This window comes from Dryas octopetala, chromosome 3 (genome assembly GCF_963921425.1).
Source record: "Dryas octopetala chromosome 3, drDryOcto1.1, whole genome shotgun sequence".
Classification (NCBI taxonomy): Eukaryota; Viridiplantae; Streptophyta; class Magnoliopsida; order Rosales; family Rosaceae; genus Dryas; species Dryas octopetala.
In genome coordinates this window covers 5105282-5125753 of record NC_141368.1, presented here as the reverse complement: position 1 = coordinate 5125753, position 20472 = coordinate 5105282, and the positions used below count along the sequence as shown (strand labels likewise).

General features: G+C 37.7%; 4 protein-coding genes across 5 annotated transcripts; 1 reads left to right on the top strand and 3 right to left on the bottom strand.

Moving 5' to 3' along the window:
• Positions 1-415: 415 nt before the first annotated feature.
• On the bottom strand, positions 416-1258 carry LOC147289971 (thaumatin-like protein). The gene is made up of 2 exons (XM_086238315.1): positions 1198-1258; positions 416-1092 (listed from the first exon to the last, which is right to left on the bottom strand). The coding sequence occupies exons 1-2, from the start codon at positions 1256-1258 to the stop codon at positions 416-418; spliced, it is 738 nt and encodes a 245-aa protein (XP_086094441.1).
• A 1306-nt stretch (positions 1259-2564) lies between these two features.
• LOC147289970 (uncharacterized) lies at positions 2565-5940 on the top strand. Its single transcript, XM_086237394.1, has 4 exons — positions 2565-4546; positions 5001-5202; positions 5308-5504; positions 5592-5940. The coding sequence occupies exons 1-4, from the start codon at positions 2743-2745 to the stop codon at positions 5669-5671; spliced, it is 2283 nt and encodes a 760-aa protein (XP_086093520.1). The 5' UTR covers positions 2565-2742; the 3' UTR covers positions 5672-5940.
• A 1934-nt stretch (positions 5941-7874) lies between these two features.
• On the bottom strand, positions 7875-10398 carry LOC147289969 (L-type lectin-domain containing receptor kinase S.4-like). The gene has a single exon (XM_086235559.1). The coding sequence runs from the start codon at positions 10120-10122 to the stop codon at positions 8050-8052; it is 2073 nt and encodes a 690-aa protein (XP_086091685.1). The 5' UTR covers positions 10123-10398; the 3' UTR covers positions 7875-8049.
• A 3953-nt stretch (positions 10399-14351) lies between these two features.
• Positions 14352-17298, bottom strand: LOC147289968 (ribulose bisphosphate carboxylase/oxygenase activase, chloroplastic). 2 transcript variants are annotated; one of them, XM_086234651.1, is made up of 7 exons: positions 17136-17298; positions 16542-16858; positions 16179-16281; positions 16004-16089; positions 15276-15748; positions 14719-15023; positions 14352-14615 (listed from the first exon to the last, which is right to left on the bottom strand). In XM_086234651.1, the coding sequence occupies exons 1-6, from the start codon at positions 17178-17180 to the stop codon at positions 14737-14739; spliced, it is 1311 nt and encodes a 436-aa protein (XP_086090777.1). In that variant the 5' UTR covers positions 17181-17298; the 3' UTR covers positions 14352-14615; positions 14719-14736. The 2 variants fall into 2 exon arrangements, with proteins under 2 accessions (XP_086090777.1, XP_086090776.1); XM_086234650.1 differs by having other exon boundaries at positions 14742-15023.
• Positions 17299-20472: the final 3174 nt, after the last annotated feature.

Genomic DNA, 20472 nt, shown 5'->3' with positions numbered 1-20472 from the left:
GCAAATTAGTCATGTTTGAGGCCAAACTAATTGGCTTTTGAAGCTCAAATTGATGATGGTTCCTGGCTGTTTTGAGTGCCTTGTTTCTTGAAAGGCTTATCCTTGGGCTTCATCTCTGCCTTCCCAAAAGCTTTAATTGAGGTTTAGAGGGGCAACAGGGCTCAGGGAGACAGATTTTTATCCCCCCCTTCTAACTTCTTTCTTCATTAAAAAGACTATGAAATGACATACTTCCCTACTTTAAATTGAACTCCAAACTTAGAATACCAAGCATTTGCAGAATCATCATAGGCAGCAGCAACACATGGAACTGACAATTTGGGACAACTAAGAACCAAGTAATACATGGAACTGAAAATTAGGGACAACAACACAAGCCAGCATTTGCAGTAGCTTTCCTCTGCTTACATCATCCCTAGTTGGGAGGGCAAAATGTAATGACATACTGTGGAGCTTTGCATGTATTAAGCCCTGTAGAATCATCAAAGGCGTAACTATAAGCCCTTGGACAAATAGCCTTAAAAAGATGGCCAAAGACTGTAGGCTTGCAACTCTTTGGATCTGCAAACTCCCCTGTGCAGCAATACCTGTCTGATTTTGCAGCCAAACAAGCACTCTTGCACCCCACAACTTTACCTTCTCGCTCCACCACCAATGCAGATGGGCAACAAACATTCAAATCAGCCTCACAAGCAGCAACACCACACCCCCCACCACCACCTATTGGCATCATTGAGACTGGAATGTTGAACCCATCAACCAAACTCACATCATAGTAATGCAAGGTTGATTTGGGAGTCCCAAGTGTCATTTCAACAAGTGTGGCAGGAGGGACTCCGCCAGTGCCCCTGCATTGTAGGAGCCCGGCGCAGTCGCCTGTTTGGCACAAGCCCTGCCCGGTTTGCTCATCAAAGCTGCAGCCTTGTCTGCCCCATACTCTTCCTGACCAGTTCTCAGGGACGTCAAGGACTAGTTGTTCGCTGCTGTAGAGATGGAAGCCACCACCTTTGGGAGTTGGGTGGCCTGCAGTGCCAAGGATTCCGGGCCATATGCTCTCCTTGCAGTTGTTCACTATAATAAGTTGAGTCCCATCTGCAACACATATCACCAGGCTATAATGTTAATGTAAGTTCTACAATTATCAGTTTTGTGCTATAAAAAGAAGGATTAAATTTTGTATCAAAAGAGAGACTCTACTTGTGAAGGAGAGGGAGATGAAAAAGCAGAGGAAGAAGAAGAAGACATATGAGATTGGCATTGGATATGATTAATGAAGATGGGGGTGTGTGGGGGTGTCTGTTTTAAATGTTAAGGATTCTAGTACGTGGAAAAGAGAGAGGGATTCCTTCTTTCTCGCTACCATGAAATAAGTGGTAACTTTTAGAACAACTGCACATGTAATAACGGTTTTCAGGAGTTCTAAATTTTTATTTATTTAATTTTTTCCTCCTTAAAAAGTTTGCTATAAGGGAAATAGGGAGATTGGCCACTTTTCTGCACTCGTTTTAAAAGCTGAAAAGAACCCATCTTGCAGACTGTGAAAAGTGGTAGAAGGCATCATCTTTTCTTTTTCAAAGGCTGAATTTTGTAGCTTTAATTATTTCATGAGATTTTGATCCTCTCTTTTATTTATGTTGAAAAAAAAAAATTGATTTAATTTAATGGTAATCGTTTCTTGTTTTAAACTTTGACATATTAATTATTAGACTATCTTTTAAATTATATTTCTATTTTCATATAGAAATAGATAATTAGTTCAAACATGGAACGTCAGAGAATAACAATGGCACCATTTCTACTAATTTTGGTCAGGCAGAGCTCCTCAAGCCACGAGTTTACATTCAATGCACATCAATATTGTCTTTCATCTCTTTTTTTTTTTTGGGGTTCAAACTGTCTTTCAACTCTTCCTTTCTTCTTATCACATCCTTTACCGTACAAAATTGAAACTAGTAATTCTCCAAGACAATGCTTTATATTCATCTAAGTGAAAAAAAGAAAAATTAATATTCGATGACTTTTTAATTTTAATTGGGCACCCAGAAATTCCATTTTCTTCACCAAATGGAAATGATTTCCAATGTTGGATGCAACTCACTTTGTTTCTGAAGAAAAATGGATTCTTTTAACAAGAAGAAGAAAACGAATTGCTGTAGAGAGGGAGAGAGAGACAATAAAAAGAAACCACACCTGTAATAACTAACACGAATCGCCGGTTCAATCGATTCACCGAGCGTCGGCCGGTCCGAGTTTTGAGTAGAGTCACGGCCCGTCAGCGAGGAAACCGGGAGGCTCGGTTTCTCGTTTCTGGAAACCTTTTCACCTAAATGGTCTGACCGGGTCACCCGGTTAAACCCAAACTAATTGTGGTTAACACTTAACAACTTAACATAACCGGCTGAACCCAACCCTAACCGGTCCATCCGGTCGCTCGCCCACGGTTTATAAACCCCCCTTAACCACCCTAACTCGGTTCATTTGCCCACATAGGCTTCTTCTTCTCTCTCTATCAGAAATGTTCAAAGAGCCAAATACAAAGTAAGCTCTCTCTCTCTCCCTCACTCTCAGTTTTTACTTATTCAATTTTTGTTGGGATTGAATTATATGCACCATATTGGCGTTGGTATTGACACAGACTTTATTGAATTACTTGGTTTAACTTTGAATTGAATTGAGGAAGAAAGTGCTTGTATGGTTCTTGTCCTTTTTTTCATACTAAGTTAATTTGTTGGGGTTTTTGAAATGGCTTCGGGTATGGTAATGGAACCCATTCCCATTACGTCCCAAAAACACGACCCTGCATGGAAGCATTGTCAAATGTTCAAGAATGGGGAGAGGGTACAGCTCAAGTGTATATACTGTAGCAAATTGTTTAAGGGAGGTGGGATTCATAGGATTAAAGAACACCTTGCCGGCCAAAAGGGTAATGCATCTACTTGTTTACGAGTTCCACAGGATGTTCGGGTTCTAATGCAACAGAGTTTAGATGGTGTTGTGGTGAAGAAGCGGAATAGGCAAAAGCTTGATGAAGAGATTACCAATATTAATCCCACACCTCATAGTGAGGCAGAATCACTTGCCCTTCAGAGTGATGTGAATGATGGGCTTCAGTTGATTGGAGTTACGGAGGCACTTGAACCCAATTTGGGGTTGTTGGTGAATCAAGAAGGAATGACAAGTAGTAGGAGTGGTCTGGATAGAAGGAAAAGGGGGAGAGGTAAAAGTTTTTCTTCATCCCATGGTGCTCTTGGTATTACTAATAGTGCTGCATTAGGTTCTAAAAAAATGGACAATTATATTCAGGAGGCAATTGGACGGTTTTTGTATGATATTGGGGCATCTCCAGATGCAGTGAACTCAGCTTATTTCCAACCAATGATTGATGCAATTGCTTCAGGAGGTTCAGGGGTTGTGCCTCCCACGTATCATGATATCAGGAGTTGGATATTGAAGAATTCGGTTGAAGAAGTGAAGAATAATATTGATAAACATAGGGCAACATGGGGAAGGACTGGTTGTTCTGTTTTGGTTGATCACTGGAACACGGAGTTAGGTAAGGTTTTACTAAATTTTTTGGTGTACTGTCCTGAAGGAACGGTGTTTTTGGAATCTGTGGATGCATCAGACATTATAAATTCCTCAGATGCTCTTTACGAATTACTTAGGAGAGTGGTAGAAGACGTTGGAGTAAGAGATGTGCTACAAGTGATTACTAGCAGTGATGAGCAATATATAGTTGCAGGGAGAAGGTTGACCGATACTTTCCCTACTCTATATTGGACTCCATGTGCAGCTCGGTGCCTAGATCTAATACTTGAGGATTTTGGTAACATTGAATGGATAAATGCAGTAATTGAACAGGCTAGATCCATTACAAAATTTGTGTACAATCATAGTGTAGTGTTGAATATGGTTCGAAGGTCTACTTTCGGCAATGATATAGTAGAACCAGGAGTCACTCGCTTTGCTACAAACTTTACCACATTAAAACGACTGGTTGATCTTAAACACTGTCTGCAGGTCATGGTTACTTCACAGGACTGGATGGAGTGCCCGTATTCAAAGGAACCAGAGGGATTGGAGATGTTAGATCTTATTAGTAATCAGTCATTTTGGTCCTCATGCATCTTGATTGTTCGTCTGACAAATCCTCTCTTGCGAGTTTTGAGAATGGTTGGTAGTGAGAAGAGGCCTGCAATGGGTTATACTTATGCTGGAATGTATCGAGCAAAAGAAACAATTAAAAAAGAACTTGTTAAGAGGGAGGAGTACATGGTATATTGGAATATTATTGATCAAAGATGGGAACAGCAGTGGCATTGTCCTCTTCATGCTGCAGGATTCTACCTTAACCCCAAAATCTTTTATAGTATTGAAGGAGATATGCATAATGATATCGTCTCAGGGATGTTTGATTGCATAGAGAGATTGATTCCTGATACAAAAGTCCAAGATAAAATCATCAAAGAACTAAATTCATACAAGAGTGCTGCTGGGGATTTTCGTAGGAAGATGGCAATTAGGGCTAGAGACACTCTGCTTCCTGGTGAGGGCCCATTCTATTAGATTTAATTATTATTTTTAGCTGCTGTGCCATGCTTAGCTTACAATGCTATAATTATTAGCACTTTTGAAGAATACTAGTACCATTGAGGGAAACTGGAAACATAAAGAAGCTGCTTATATGCTTTGCCTGTAAAATATGTACATGCTAAGCCAGATAAACATTGCTTTGTCAATTCAAAAAGCCTGTAAGACCAATTATAAGCATTTTTATGTATTAGATCTTTGAGTTCTTCATTTAAGTTCTAATTGATAGATATGGATAGTAATTTGGAAAAGCTCTTGGGCCTTTGATTTCGTTTAATCTTTGTGAAGATGGAAACTGTTTGACCTTTTGGGTGTATTCCATGATGATGTCATTGTTCTTTTCTGTTTCACATATTTTTTTAACCTCTTTCCTGCATTAGCTAATTTTTTATTTTATATACTTGTCTTAGCTGAATGGTGGTCAACATATGGAGGAGGCTGCCCAAATTTGGCACGCTTGGCAATCCGCATTCTCAGTCAAACTTGCTGTTCAATTGGGTGTAGGCGAAATCAGATTCCTTTTGAGAAAGTACACAACATAAGGAACTGCCTAGAGCATCAACGTCTCAGTGACCTGGTCTTTGTTCAGTACAACTTGCGACTGAGACAAATGTAAGCCAAAAGCAATTAAGCCTGTATGGATTTACGAATGGGGGTTGAAAATTGGAAGGGAGAAAGTTTCCTTTCATTTTGCTAATAATGTCTTTTTCCACACAGGGTTGGTAAGAACATTGGACAAGATTATGTGGATCCTATATCATTTGATAGCATTAGCATTATTGAAGACTGGATTACAGGGAAGGATATGTGCTTGGAGGACCATGGGAGTTCAAATTGGATGACACTTGATTCACCCTGTGCTAGCACAATGCTTTTAGGGCCCTCAAATGATGATGCTGAGGACTTGGGCTCTGGTAATATCATACTTGGATTAGGGAGAGTTACTAAATACTAAATAAGCCTTGTTATTAATTACGCTGATTATCTTGGTCTATATGCAGGGTTTTATGATTATGCAATTTTTAGTAGGGGGAAAGACAGTGAAGAGGAAAATGTTGAAGACAATGTAGAAAATCATTAGAGAAAGATATAGGAAAGTAGATGAACCATGTGGTGTCTGGCAAATTTTTGAAGCCTCCAAGACAGGTAGTTTTTATTTTAGAGAAAGTGCATTGCTGCTGATAATTAGAAGCAGATAGTTGTAACAATTAAAATGTTAGTAATTCCTATAGATCTCATCTGTTTGTAGCTTAGTAATTTCGTACTCATTCGAACTATTTAAACCATCACAATGTAAAGTTGTATATGCTGCAATGTGAAGCTTTAACAGTTTGGTCTTTTTTTAATGCATATATTTGCTTCGCTTGGAAGTAGGAAGGTTTTGGCAATTCTAAAGTCTTTAATATTATGTATGAACAGTTTCTTTATGCTAATAGAAGATATGCTTGATACGCAAGTCTCATTTTCTAGTTTAATCAAGCATGACTACTCTGGCATTAGGAGTAATCAATCACATTTCACATCCCATACCAAAATATGTTTTCTTAAAACCCTAAACGTGATGAACTTGGACCTTATTATATATAGGAAGCAAGCACAGTAAGTTAAATTTGACCTCACATAAATATTCCCTTTCATGCTAGTATATGGGTTTCTAGACTCGGTTGCCCAATAAGTTTGAGTAGACTAGTAGAGGAACCAGGCTACCTCTTGATGTCTCCTACATAAGAGCTGGTGTATTGTTAGTTAAGATAATATAATTATGGCCACTTGAATCTCGCTTAGTTGTCATGAGAACTCAGTTTCATGGATTAACTTGTGAACCAATTGCAGATTGCTGCTCTGTTCTCTCCCACAAGGCCACAAGTAATAAAAAAAATGAATGAATAGCCTTCTCTCTAAATAAGTCTTACCAAATTGCACTCAACTTCTCAGTGGACAATAAAAAACCCAGAAAACCCATCTTTTTCTTGTTTTGAATATTACCTCTCTAGCTCCTCATATCTTTCAGAACTCCCTAAACCATAATAATTGATGATGAATGGTGAAGGTGACATACACCAGTCGATGTGTTAATTTAATGTAACTGAAGAAGCACGGCCTTATGTGTAAAAAATAAAACTGACTCAATAATAAAAATTTCCTTTTTTAAATTAGACTGTCATCAAAAGGTTATTTGTTAGGATAAAAGTCTACTTTGGCGGTTGGGTTGGCCCTTTGCAACTAACCCTTCAAATTTACATTAAATAAAGGGCTAATTACAAATTAGCTCTCCCAAGTTTGCCCCCATTTTCAATTCCCCCCCCCCATAAGGTTTCAATTTTTTCAATATACTACAAGTAATTTTCAATTTAAGTCAATGTGACCAATGCAACCCTTTAGTGCGACAGTTGTGACGGTGTCGGTGGTGGTTTTACGGCCTTAGTAGAGCCGTTCTCGGTGGATTGGGCAGTTCCATTCATATAGGGTGGGTGGATGGGATGTGAAGAGGGACTCTTGAGGAGTGTGGGTGGGTGGAGAAGAATGAGCAGCAAGGGGGAGGAGGGGTTGGGCACGGGAGTGGTATGGGTGTCTGCAGTGGAAAACTTTTGGGTATTTTGTTTCCTTAGTCTTTTTTTTTTTTTAAATTTCTTTTTTACATTTTTAAAAGATTATATTTCTCAAAAAATGGTTATTAACTTATTATATATTGTCCACGTAGTGCCATCTAAGTTTTCACATAAGAAAAAAATGGACTCCGTGCATGCCATGTTCCTGCTTAATGGTTGACCAAACAGTCAACTTAACGGAAGTTTGGCAATGAGTGACATTGATTTATATTAAAAACTATATGTACTACATTGAAAAAATTAAAACCCTACGGGAGTGATTGAAAATGACAACAAACTTGAGAGGGGTACTTTATAATTAACCCTTAAATAAACCTACTCCAGCATAGCTATCAGTATCACTTTGTCCTTTGTTAACTCTGCCCTACTTTGACTAGACATGAATATTTCTACTTGTGACTGCTGGGAATTTTAATTCAATGTGATACGAACTTGTCCATTGTAAGATTTAAAACATTTTAAACACCACTTGTACCTAAGTTTGAGACTTTTGAGTTTATGGTTTTGGGTCAAAAGTTCCAAACCATCTATATCAATCACTCACTCACTTATCTCAACTTAACCGCACATCCATTTGGATTCCAACAGTAACACAATTTTGTCATTCACATGGAAAAAACAGAATGAATAAAGAAAATACTCCAATGGGAAACAGAAAATTTCTTCAACACCAAATGAATTTCAAAGAGGAATGCCTTCTCTATAACTGCAGATGAAAGAAACACCATGTACCATAATATTTACAACCCCAAAAAGGGTGTCCACAAAAACAGAAATTCTAACATAACTATATGATATAATTTGAAGATCCGAAAAAGGACAGTAGGGAAAGCGACAGAGAATTGGCACTCTATCTTGGGTAGCTACCAGCACCACCACCTCTATCAGATACTGAGGGAGGTGATAAGCTTGAGCCAGCTTCAAAATCAGCATCTCCAGATGACCATGTGCTGGCCTTCTCAAAATATGATGAGTTTGGATAAGAATGCACATAATCCTCAAACTCGCCGCCACCAGTACTACCATCACCGCCCTTTTGCCCGTCATAAGCGCCGGGGGACACCACGGCCTCTGGAAGCGGCACCTCACCCTCCAAGTACCTCACCACCTGTCTCATTGTGGGGCGTGCCTTGGGCGCATTGTTGGAGCACATTAGGCCTAATTTGAGCACCACAACAGCCTCAAGCTCATCAAACACACCCTCCAATCTTCGATCCACAACATCAAGAATTGCACCAAGTGTCCACTTATCCCACACCCAATCCACCAAAATGAGCTCCTCAGGCAGTGCCTTGGGCTCAATGGGTCGCCTCCCACACACCACCTCAAGCAAAAGAGCACCAAGAGCAAACACATCCGAACTGGGAGTGGGCTTCCCAGTTCGGGTGAGCTCGGGTGCAAGGTAACCCAATGTGCCCACCACCCTGGTGGTGGTTGGGTTCGAGCCATGCTCGTATAACTTGGCAAGACCAAAGTCGCCAAGCCGTCCATTCAGCTCAGAATCCAGCAACACATTCCCTGCTTTAATGTCTCTATGAATCACAGTTTGCTCCCAACCTTCATGTAAGTACAATAGGCCTGAAGCTACACCTTTCACAATCTTAAACCTCTGTTCCCAGCTCAAAATTGCTTTTGGTTCTTCAAACAAGTACTTGTCCAAGCTCCCATTAGGCATGAAATCGTACACAAGCAAAAGATCACCTCGTCGACGACACCATCCCAATAACTGAACCAAATTTCTATGGCGAAGACGACCAATACTAGCAATCTCAGACACAAACTCTTGCAGACCTTGCTTTGATTCATGGGATATTCGCTTCACAGCTACTTGGGTGTTTGAGTTTGGCAAAGTTCCTTTAAATACTTTACCAAATCCACCAAACCCAATCACCTCTTTCTCTCTGAATCCTCTTGTGGCTTGCTTCAGCTCATGGTACGCAAATCTGTGCGGACCAATATCAAGCTCCCAATCTTCAATCACATCACGGTTCTTGATTTTCTTAACGATGAAGAAACCCAATCCAATGGCCAAGATCAAAGCCAAAACAGCAGAAACAGAGACACCCACTATAATACCCGAGTGGCTCTTTTTAGGCCCTGGAAGCTTAGGCAGGGTTTCCAAATACAGAGACTTGGCCTCTCCATTCATTTTGAAGCTCCAACCCGAGACATAGTGCGAGCTTGCCAGCAACCCAGTAGAAGCAGAGAACCCCACGTACATAAACTCTTGAAAGATTGGAGAAAGATCGACATTAAAGGTCAAAATTGGAGATCTGGGTTTGATAGAAGATGGGGAGAGCTTAACAGTGACTTGGTTTTCCACTGAATCGTAATCGACCCAAGCTTGAATTACCTGCCCACTTTTGAGATTAAGGTCTTTTTTGGTCGAATTTTGATCAGTGAAATACCCAGCTGGAGTTGATTTGTTGGAGACCAAGCTATTCACATCGATCCCAACATGGTTATCATTGATGTCATTGAACTCAAAGTCCTGTACAGTATCGAATTCAACAGCAAAGACGTGGTTTGAAAAATTCCCAACAACTGTGGCGTTGAGAATCCCAAGATACTGGCTTGGAAGAGCTCCGGGAAGATATTTAGAGGGTGAGATTGTGAAGGCGAGGCCATGGCCGCCGAGCTTGGGGTACTCGGGGACTATGGTGAAGGCGAAAGCGGTGGAGAAGGAGAAGGCTTTGCCGTCAGTGGAGTTCTTGAACTGGATTGGGGGTGAGTAGAAAGCGTGGCCCAGGACTCTGAGCGTGTCGTTTGTGAGCTTCAGCATGCCATTGCTCTCGATCTCAGTGACACCGGTTAGGGTTATGTTGGTGCCAACCCCATTGAAGCCGTTGAAGAATAGCTCGGAGTTTGCTGGGTTTGAGAGGAAGAGAAGAAAAACCAAGAAAAGTAGGAGTCTTTCGGCCATGACAGAGAGTACAGAGTTGGACGAATGGGAATGGCGTTCACAGTGTAATTCTGGGTTAGCTAGCTGGGTTGGCGTCGGTGTCGGTGTATATGAAATTGTTTTTCCTTATTTTTTCCAATTTTTTCCAATTTTATTTAATTTTTTTTTTCTTTGGCTGGTTGTGGAAGAAGGGAAAGAGAAAAAAGCAGAGCATTTGGGGATGTTGGGTTGTAAAGAGAAATATTTGGTATTTGATTTCATAATTCAGATGAAGATTAGGATTGATTTAAAGGCAACTTTACCACTAAGGCTATTTGAGCCTCAACCACCACCACCAATTTAACTTGGTTATTTGAAACCACACATGGTTATAGCTTCACTAGTACATATCAAAAGTATCAACCTTTCACAAACTATATACGACAGTGTTAGTGTGTTACAATCAACACGCTCAAAAAGTATTCTTTTAAATAATATAGATTGTTGGTTCTTAGTTCTTACACAAATAGACTTCCAACAAATTATGTAAAAGAAAATTGTATAAGTTACCATATTTGTTTCGACCAAAAACAAAAGTTACCATATTTGTTAATTGTAATCTTCTATGTAAATTAATATTTTGTGTGTGGTGAATGTGAAGGTAAACTTGAAGAAGAATTGTTAATTATTCAGCTTTAGAAATGTCCCTGAGGGACCTTGGTGTTAAATCTGTACATTCCCGGCAATATATATACTTCAACCTCCGAGGCCAGGAGTTCAATGAGTGTCCTTTAGAGCTGTTAAGAAAAAAAATAAAATTTAATCGATCTCTAAAAACAAATGGTAATAACTAATAAGGATATATATAACAACATCATAAGCTTAAATAATAAAAGTTCAATTTTTGCAGCACGTGACTTAAGTTAAATAAATAAATAATTTATATTAGATGGTTTGAAAGCACGTGTGATTTTTGAGTTTAACAAGTCATAGTATCTAACTAGAGAAAAAATCTCTATTGCACACTGAAAGTTGTAAAATTTTTGCAGAATTTACAAGAGCTTTCTCACATTCTGCAACTTTTAATATGTAATAGAGAATTGCTCTCTAACTAGAACCACTTAGCATATAAAACATATAAATTGTAATATAAATATTTTTATTTATGAATTATGATGTGTGTTATACTCTCAATACATTTCGAAAATTATTATGAATAATGGAACAGTGGGTATGTAAATTAACTTTAGACTGTATAGTGCATACACATGATTGTGCACCTTGTTTTTTTTTTTTTTGTCCTTTTTGTGGCCATTTATGGCCTTATGGGTATTTGTTCGTAATTTCGTATTGAATTGCTGGTAGTGGCAACTTCCAATATGTCGTTGTCGAGTATATAATAAAGGACGCAGACTGCTGTTTGATACCGTCCACTAAATAACCAGACCACGTTTACTTGACATATCAAGTTTTTGGTGGCACGATATCGCGCATGATGTAATGCATTTTTATACTTAAAAAAAAAACAATTATTTTTTTTCGGGTTTAGATGAAATATAATTATAAGACTAATAAGTGTTATTAGAATGACCCTTACAATTGTAAGTTTATTTAAAAACCAAAGGGTTAATATCATTATCTTTTAGAAGGTAGTCATTTAAAGAAACAATTTTAATAAATAAACTATTAGTTTAGTAATATTTCTATTTTATCTAGAATAGGGTATCTGGGTATGATTTAGACTTGAAATTTCTGATAACATGAAAAATAGAAATACTATTAAATTAATAGTTAATTTGTTGATAAAATATGTGTTAAAAGAATTTTGCATATCGGGAATATAAAACTTTGTCTTAACAAGAGTCTCTAAATAATTATTAATAGTTTTAAGTTAAATATTCTAATTCTTATCATACAAATTATATAATTATAATTTATAATTAAGATAATTGCCAATTTGATTCCTTTAGCATTATTGGTGTTCTTGTGCAAAGTAGATGTATTTTGATAGTAACAGACGTACTACATCATCATCATCATATGTATGTCACCCGTGATGCAAATACAATTTTCGGTAGATGCAAGAAATAAACCACCTTAAATTATTCAATTAAATTATTATGACACTGACACCACCCTAAATAATAATTATGAACTAAATATACAGCAAGATTCCCTCCTCATTTTCCTTATACATATATTTAGAGAAATTTATCTATACAGGTGTCACTGAGGAGGCATCTTGTTGCAGAAAAAAGGTTGGATAAATAATAGGTCTCACTGATATCCACTCTTCTTTCTGCACTAGAATGCTACCTGAGTGATACTGTTGGAGGCAAGTTTTTTTCATACATATTACATACATAACTGGAGTTTACTTTGATTTTATTTCAATTTTTGTTGAATATTACGAATCCAAGAGTTCATTTAGATGTATAAAACAAATAATTGAGCTAAGTTATACATTCAAAATTTTGTAAATTAAACTATCAAGTGAAAAAAAATAAAATTATACTTAACAAGGCTACATTTATAAATAATTAATCTGTTAAATTAAAAAATTTAAAACATAATAACAAAAAAAAAACATGTTTTAAAATTTAGAAACCACAAAAAACATCATTTGTTTAAAGCAATTAAAAAAGTCAAATAACCGTCTGGTTTTGTAAATTACATACAAGAACTCTGTGTCGGAATAGATCTTGATTTAAAAAAAAAAAAAAAAAAAAAAACCATCACCGAACAAAAAGAATTTTTTTAATGATATGTACAACCAACGAATTATAATATATGGAGGCCAACGAGGAGAGCAAATCGTTGCATGCCCAGGTGCAAACATTCATTAAATGTTTCTTGACCCACCATGCAGCCAACCCAGCTGTGAATCTTATTGACATTGCCACATTGGTTATGTTTTACAATGACTTGCCACTACCAATTTTCAAACACATGTTCTTTGTGGATCACATTCCAAATGATTCTGGCTTTAATGAATCCCCAACCGACCATATAAATACCGTCAAAATTGGTATTCTTTGAGGTGGTGATAATTTAGCTGGGTATTTTTTATATCAAGAAAATAAAAACTACTACTATTGCAAAACTTAATTTTAAGTGAAACAATAATGTTAGCTCACCAATTAATCATTAAATAACATGTATGCATACATTGATGTATCTCACTAGTTAGAAATAAATAAAGTTTAAAATTTAAATAAACGGTAATACTATTGCAGATAATTAATGGGCCAAATATTTTATCTAACAAAAAATTAATTAGTCATTTAGTCTCTCATTCTCAACAATGTAGATAGTGGAAATTACACACAGACACAAAAAAAAAAGACAATGTAATTAGTGGATACCCTTTTCCTTGATCTCACACCCAAACTCATCGTGGTTACAGGTAAGGTCTCAAACACAAGTTGTGTGGAAAAAGACTAAACAAAGTTTAATCAAATCAATTAAAGAAATAAAATTAATATAAAATTGAAGGCAAAGGGAAACTTTTCTTCTTGACCACTGTACTGTACGTACCCTTTGAAATCATATTGTATTTTGGTCTGCGCGTATTGCCATGCCATATTAGACCACATTTATAATTATGATCCGCATTGTGGCTAGAGGTCCATAAATGTGGTCTACAAATTCGTCAGACATATATACAGAGGTCAACAACTACTCCAAACTGCTAGCTTTTGTTTGTGATACCCCTTATATATATGGCATTAATGTTTGACAAAGACACACAGTTGCTGTGCTTGCTTATTTAATTATGACTTAATACGATGTGCTTTCAGATATGATTACTTTTGTTTATCATATACCACGTGAAAATACCAGAGATTAAAATACAAAGCATGCCTATCTCAATCTAGAAGCCATGGCTCATGCCTGTCATTTTTCTAATATTTTGAGGATTTTTCTGAATGATTAAGCACTTCCAAAACTATTCAATTTGGCATCCATATTAATTTAGGTTCACTTGTATGGCGCATACCCATCTCCATCTCATGTTCATGTTTAATTGACAAAATATTTGGTTCGACTATGTTTGTAATTCTAAACTAAAATGAGCACGATAAGGCCCAAATGAGAGCCCATATGAAATTTTGAGATTTACCTCTAAGTCTGCTTCTGCTATTCAGACTCAGGCCAAAACTGCAAAGCCCTGATGTCTTTTGGGTGCAATTTATGTAAGCCTAAAAAGAATATTAAAGATGCAGAGAACTTCCATGGAAAACAATAAACAGAACAATAGCAATGACTAATGAACTGAAATTAGTGGGAAGAAGAGAGCCCCTATTAACATTGAAAGCGAACATGCACCAATCCAACAACATTAACATTATTGTTTTACCTAAACAACATCCTTAAAAAGGGATTTCTCTCCTTCCTCCCAATACCTAGAAAATTGACTTAAAATGTATACAAACAGCTTCCATCGTCACTCCTAGCAGTTGGGTCAAAGTTCTCTGCATTTGGATCAGTACAACCTTCAGGAACAGGAACATTCACTTGCTGGGCTGCTTTGCCTGCACCACATGCATCACAACCATACATCCATAAAACGCTTAGTAAAACTTTTTGCTGAACCAAATTCATGTACAAGTTTTCGTAATTAAGCTGGATGCAAACCTCTAAGATCAAAGAGAGCTAACCGTAGAAAGTTCCTCTGCCAATAGCATCGGAGTTGGCATCACCAAGAGCAGCCTCGCTCAAGTACTTGTCGGCCAATTGGACTCTCTTCACATTCTCTTGCTCTTGGACAAGCATGTTGCCATACTCAAGCAGCTTCTCCAGGGTCATCTTTGGCTGCTCGAAAGTTGGGGGTCCTTCCTTTGAGTTCACAAGCTTCTTCCCAATGCTGTCAACACCAACACCCGAAATCCACTTCCTCACTTCATCATCATACACTCTGGCCCTGAGGGCACCAAAGAAATCTGCAAAACCATGAAACAGACTTGCAATTTCAAATAGTATAAGAGAATCAATAATGCTAGGTGCACTAAATTTGTTCCAATTTGTTCACCAAATTATGTGACGATATACATGTCCTAGAACTAAATGAAGTACAATATCTATATTTGGATAAATGAACACTGTCGCATCATTTGGTGGTGAACAAAATTTGATGAAAGTAGCAGTACTAATATAGTCAAGTTGAGAGGGCCTGGCCTTTGTTTGAAACTTACCGATGGATTGGCCAGGGAAGGTGTCAACAAGCTTGACAATGTCTTCCTCAGCCACCTTGTCACTCCTAAAAATCCCGGTGCAGACACCAATCCGGTCTTCCCGGGTAGGAGCCCAGTAGAATTTCTCCATACGACCATCACGGATGAGAGGAGCGTACAATGTGGAGAAGTCGTTACCGGTGACTATGATTGGGACTCGGGGGTTCTCTTCCTTGTTGTACATACCAGGGAGCTGGACGTTGGTTGGGTTGTCAGCAATGTTCATGAGTGTGGCATTCACCATTTGGTTGTTGACAGTGTATTGGGTTGTTCCACCAAGCCTACCAGCTCCTGCATCAAGATCGTTGATGAAGAGGGCACACATTTTCCCTTTCCTGATTATATCGGCTGCTTCCCGGTACCTTTGCCTGATCAGCTTGGCGGGTTCTCCTGCGTTTCCACTTTCCAACTCTCCGGCACTCATCATGATGGGGCTGAAAAGTTTATCATCAAAAGCTAGATTGAGTAAGAAAGAAGCAGAACCTGCCCCGATCATAAACTAGTAACATAGATATTGACTGAATATGTTTTTTTTGTTAGACAGTTTAACATGTTATGTTGTCAGACCGTGAATTAGGACATGTTAATGTGTGGTCCTAGTTCAGAGGTCTGACACAGAAATTCGTCTAGTAAGACACACAATAATATAAGACTAGAACAGTATATGAAAAGGAAACCATTGAACTCACCTGATTCCCATCTTGGCAAAGACGAGCTCACATTGGAAAGATTTACCCTGACCTTTGCCTCCCCAAATACCCAGGATGAGAGGAATCTGCAGAAAAAATCAAGTGAGAGTTCAAGTTTGCTGCAATACATAAGAAAGAAACTCATATATATAGGACCAGTATGAGAGTATGATACCTTGATGTTAGGCAGGTTCATGAAGTTCTTGGTGATGTGAACAACAAGCTTGTCCATAAAAGCAGGAGCAATGTAAAAACCATCCATGTTATTGTCCAAGTACCTAAATTAGGCATCATAAATATATATACAAGCTCATTAATTAAGTTTGAACAGAACCAAATAAGTACTAATCTTTGATAAAGAAGTACATATATATAATACAGGAAACTTGATTTTAGTCCTTGCAAAAGATTGATATTTGAATAATCAAAGGACTGAAATCAATTTCTAATCTTACACGAGGTCTTATTGGGTATATATTCAATCTTATTCATGGATTAAAATCTATAAACCCCCTATTATAATATTTGAATTACTTACTGGCGAAGTCCGGTACTGATGTAGTCATAAGAACTCATGATGGCGTAGTGAGTTCCACTTCCCTGAGGTGCTTGGAAGAGGGAGTCCACCATACCCTTCCCTCTTGTGATGTCTTGCTGGTCATCGGAGGTGTCGAAGGCAAGGCCTTTCCATTTGTCCTTGTTGGTCTGCTTCTCCTCTTCCACCTCTGCCACAATTTTGAAGCTTCCAACCTTGGAGTTGCTGAACCTTGTTTGTGAGCTCACTTTCTTCAAGCTGCTGCCCAGAAAGCTTGAGCTTGGAACTGCTGCACTTCCGCTTGACCCATTTAGGCTCAGCTGCATTCACACAAGTATAACTTTTGTCAAGTATGCATCTAATTAATTAATGAATGAACCAAGTAGCTAGTTAAAGACAACTTAGTGAATGAACCATGTAATGATCGATTACAACATATATGTTGTTTGAGTTATGTTCTCTAGTCAAGTCGATGTCTGGAATGAATGTTAATGTTGTCTAATCGTTTAAATAAAAATTTACTTAATTAATAGTTCAGATTGCAATTTGATAACATAACATGCCAGAGAGAACTGAAGGGCGGGACAGGCAGAATACCGGTACGCGGTTGACAGCTCCAACAGTAGTGAAGGCAGTAGCCATTGATCTCTTGGATCGGACAGTTGTGATGGCTCTAATGTAATGAGAGTTGAAGGGTGGCCGAGAGAGAAGAGCTCCTGGTTGCCTGCAAGCAAATATTTCAGAGTGGCCTTTAGAACTGAGAAATGGGATTGGACTTATAGTACTTGTTTTGAGTGTGTACAAATTGTTATCCTGAGGACTGGCTTCTTCAAGTGTTCACCACCATAGAATCAAGATTGCCTTTCTGCCACGTGGCAGACGGAGAGTGTATGGTGCGGTTTGTGTTTTAAGCTCACTTCTTCTCCACCAGAAATTGGGAAAAATTCGTACCACAGAAATCAGAACACAAGCTAGCTTGGAAACCATGCACATCATGCATGTCCATTATTATTGTTTTTGTTTTTTATTGCAACGAAAATGCATGGAGAAGGAAATTGCAGATGAGGTTAAAAAAATGTTTGTGATTAGGAACAATTCATTAGTTCTTTTTTAGCCTTATACATATATTTTCATAGCATGTTTGTGGTGCTATTTGTATCTAGAGGTCCCACATGCACGCGCTCGGATCAGATGTGCTGCTAGGGGACGAATTTCACTCAAATCAATCTGTAGAGTGTAGAGACCCCAATCCCCATGACAAAAAAAAAAAAAAAAAATCTGTAGAGACCCAGGCCCATTATTTGAATTAAAACTTACAATTGGATCATATTGGGTTCACTGAAGCCAGTCTTGGCCCGAATATCTACAGCAATAAGCATCAAGAGTCCGGCCCACAGTTAGCTCCCCACTTCAATACGATGGAAATGGGTAATATTGAGTTGTTGACTCGAAGTGTTGGCCAACATACCTGACAAATTTGATAAAATAACTACCATTGTCACTTTTATTACAATTCAATTTTTTTTTTTTCTGTAATAAAGGGAATTCAACCCCTTAACCAGTTAATCCTCCATGTTATGAAGAGAAACACTTTTATATCTCAATCGTATTATGTTATATAACATAATTTCAGTTTCAATATATGAATCCTTTCGTTTTAGTGTATCGATTATTTACGTGTTTTGAAAGTAATTATAATAAAAATAGTGATGGCTTCATAACAATAGTATTAATGGCAATTATGGTGGTATATAATAAGGTCGTTCTACATATGTTGAGTGGGTAGTCATACCACATAACCACACACAAAAATTGTATTCGCACAGAGACCCAACACTTCCAATCTTATTTTCACTGTTCTTTCCCTCTTTTGGCCTGATGACAGACAAAACAATTGGGAAAATCACAATGGCATTGGTAACATAACAATGGTCGACACCACGCCCCCCTCCACCCCACCGAAAAAAGAAAGAAAGAAGGTAAAACAATGATCTGAACTTCTGTCTTAGAATTTCAAATTATCTGTTGTTGATTATGCAGAAAGCATAGAAAATTAGCATATCAAGCCTAATCCAAATGATGGCTCACGGAACTACATACTTGCTATGATTTTTTAAACTTCTGATGTGGGACTAATACTATTCTCACTAGTAGCTTGCATCAAGCCACATACTGTGAACACTTAAATTTCTCAAACTCTCTGAGGAACCACGAGTGTTCTGTTCAGATCCTGACTGGAACAAAAACCTGTCAAAACTTTGCAATTTTCATTGGAAAATTACTGTAATCACTTGAGTTGATGACAGCTAAAAAATTTCCAAGAACAAAACTGGAAAGGATATATTCACATGCAGCTTATACCTATGGCCAGAAACTATGGTATAATGTTCTTGCAACACAAGCACAAACGAACACCACATTGGAAGAGCTAGCAAGCTAGCTAGCCAAGGAGCCTAGCTAGCTTTGCAGGTGGTACTAAAAATGATAATTGATCCATGATAGAGAAAGACACTTTCATCGTTAAACTCGAAAGCCGAAAAGTTCCTCCCCCACCATCCCCATATCATTCCTTTCTCATGCATTTACTTCACTCAAAACAAAAGTTTCAGACTTGAAATGACAGAAAGCACAACTTCATTTTACTGAAAATCGCATTTTGTCTCCCCAATAATGCTTTGTATGATCTAGAGCCATGAAGCATATGTATAGCAGTATAGGTACAAGTTTATACACTTACAACTACTCTTGCCAGATATATAGCTAAGCTAGGTGACCCTGTTTCTTGGGGTTGAGAGAGAATTGGAAGCTTGCTGTTAATTCAAGCTTTTTGTGGTGTTCCAAAGACAAAAACAGTCCTCTTACCACCGACCCATAATTAAGTGGCCAACAGCCAACCTGATAATGTAGGATTAAAATATGGACATGAGGAATTAAGTACATGCATGATGAATTTTAAATTAAGCATAATAATGCAGGATTGGTAACATACAGACAACTAGACGCCATGAGTCACAGGCTCTATATCCAATCCCTAAGCTAGGAAACTAGCAGTATTAAAAACATGTAAAATTGTTCTAATTAGTTGAAAAAAGCATGACATAGCCGAAATCCACCAACCCCATCACTTGATTTTGACTGCAGGTACATTTTACATATAATATTTGCTACAACTTTCTCATAAGCTCCTTAATTACTGGCTTATGGATTCATCATCGAATGAATGCCCAAGTAAGTGGAACTAGAGGATAATTCGATCTTCTAGATACTCATAAACTTACTCTAGCTAGCTAGAGTAAAATTTGGTTGAATTACATTGATGTCCTGCCAAGCCTGCCATGTATATCAAACTAGTTCAATATAATTGCCATTGATTCCTTACTTTTTGATTAAGCTTTTGTTGTACAGATATTCCCATTATGTTTAAAAGTGAAAGAGCCTTTCTCATGCTTTTGCTCATTAATGTTATTTAACTTAGTATGGGAAATAAAGTGAGATAAGGCAATTCCATATATGAGAAAGAACGATAAGGCTATTGTACTTGGCTCCACTAGAGATTCAAGCTTACTGTACTAATTAAAGCTATGATCACTGAACTTTAGAGCCCAACTTATGATGATAATGATTAGGTCTTCCATCAAATAGTCTCATTCTTGAAGATTCTCTATGAATAAAGACCTTTCGAGGCATTAATTAATCAGGAAACGCTTACCCAATTTGAGATTAACAATGTAGGCCATAAAGGAGACCCAACAGCACAATACTTTTCACTAAAGTTGAGAATGTCTTCTGTACAAAACAAAAAGAACATCCAACTCCTTGTAAATGATGGCTATAAAGACTAAATCTAAACTTTGGATGTGAACCAGTAACAATTTATAGTACTACCTGAAAAAAAATCTTTGCCACAGATCATTAGTAAAAGAATTAGAGGACT

What these genes read in the sequence shown, in the direction of transcription:
- LOC147289971 (XM_086238315.1), bottom strand. Translation starts at nt 1,258, where the DNA reads ATGCCAATCTCATATGTCTTCTTCTTCTTCCTCTGCTTTTTCATCTCC. An exon ending in CATCTCCCTCTCCTTCACAA is followed by an intron (nt 1,093 to 1,197) that starts GTAGAGTCTCTC and finishes TATGTGTTGCAG; the next exon opens with ATGGGACTCAACTTATTATA.
- LOC147289970 (XM_086237394.1), top strand. Translation starts at nt 2,743, where the DNA reads ATGGCTTCGGGTATGGTAATGGAACCCATTCCCATTACGTCCCAAAAA. An exon ending in TAGAGACACTCTGCTTCCTG is followed by an intron (nt 4,547 to 5,000) that starts GTGAGGGCCCAT and finishes TACTTGTCTTAG; the next exon opens with CTGAATGGTGGTCAACATAT. An exon ending in TGCTGAGGACTTGGGCTCTG is followed by an intron (nt 5,505 to 5,591) that starts GTAATATCATAC and finishes GTCTATATGCAG; the next exon opens with GGTTTTATGATTATGCAATT.
- LOC147289969 (XM_086235559.1), bottom strand. Translation starts at nt 10,122, where the DNA reads ATGGCCGAAAGACTCCTACTTTTCTTGGTTTTTCTTCTCTTCCTCTCA.
- LOC147289968 (XM_086234650.1), bottom strand. Translation starts at nt 17,180, where the DNA reads ATGGCTACTGCCTTCACTACTGTTGGAGCTGTCAACCGCGTACCG. An exon ending in ATCAGTACCGGACTTCGCCA is followed by an intron (nt 16,282 to 16,541) that starts GTAAGTAATTCA and finishes TGCCTAATTTAG; the next exon opens with GTACTTGGACAATAACATGG. An exon ending in TGGCAGAGGAACTTTCTACG is followed by an intron (nt 14,616 to 14,741) that starts GTTAGCTCTCTT and finishes CATGTGGTGCAG; the next exon opens with GCAAAGCAGCCCAGCAAGTG.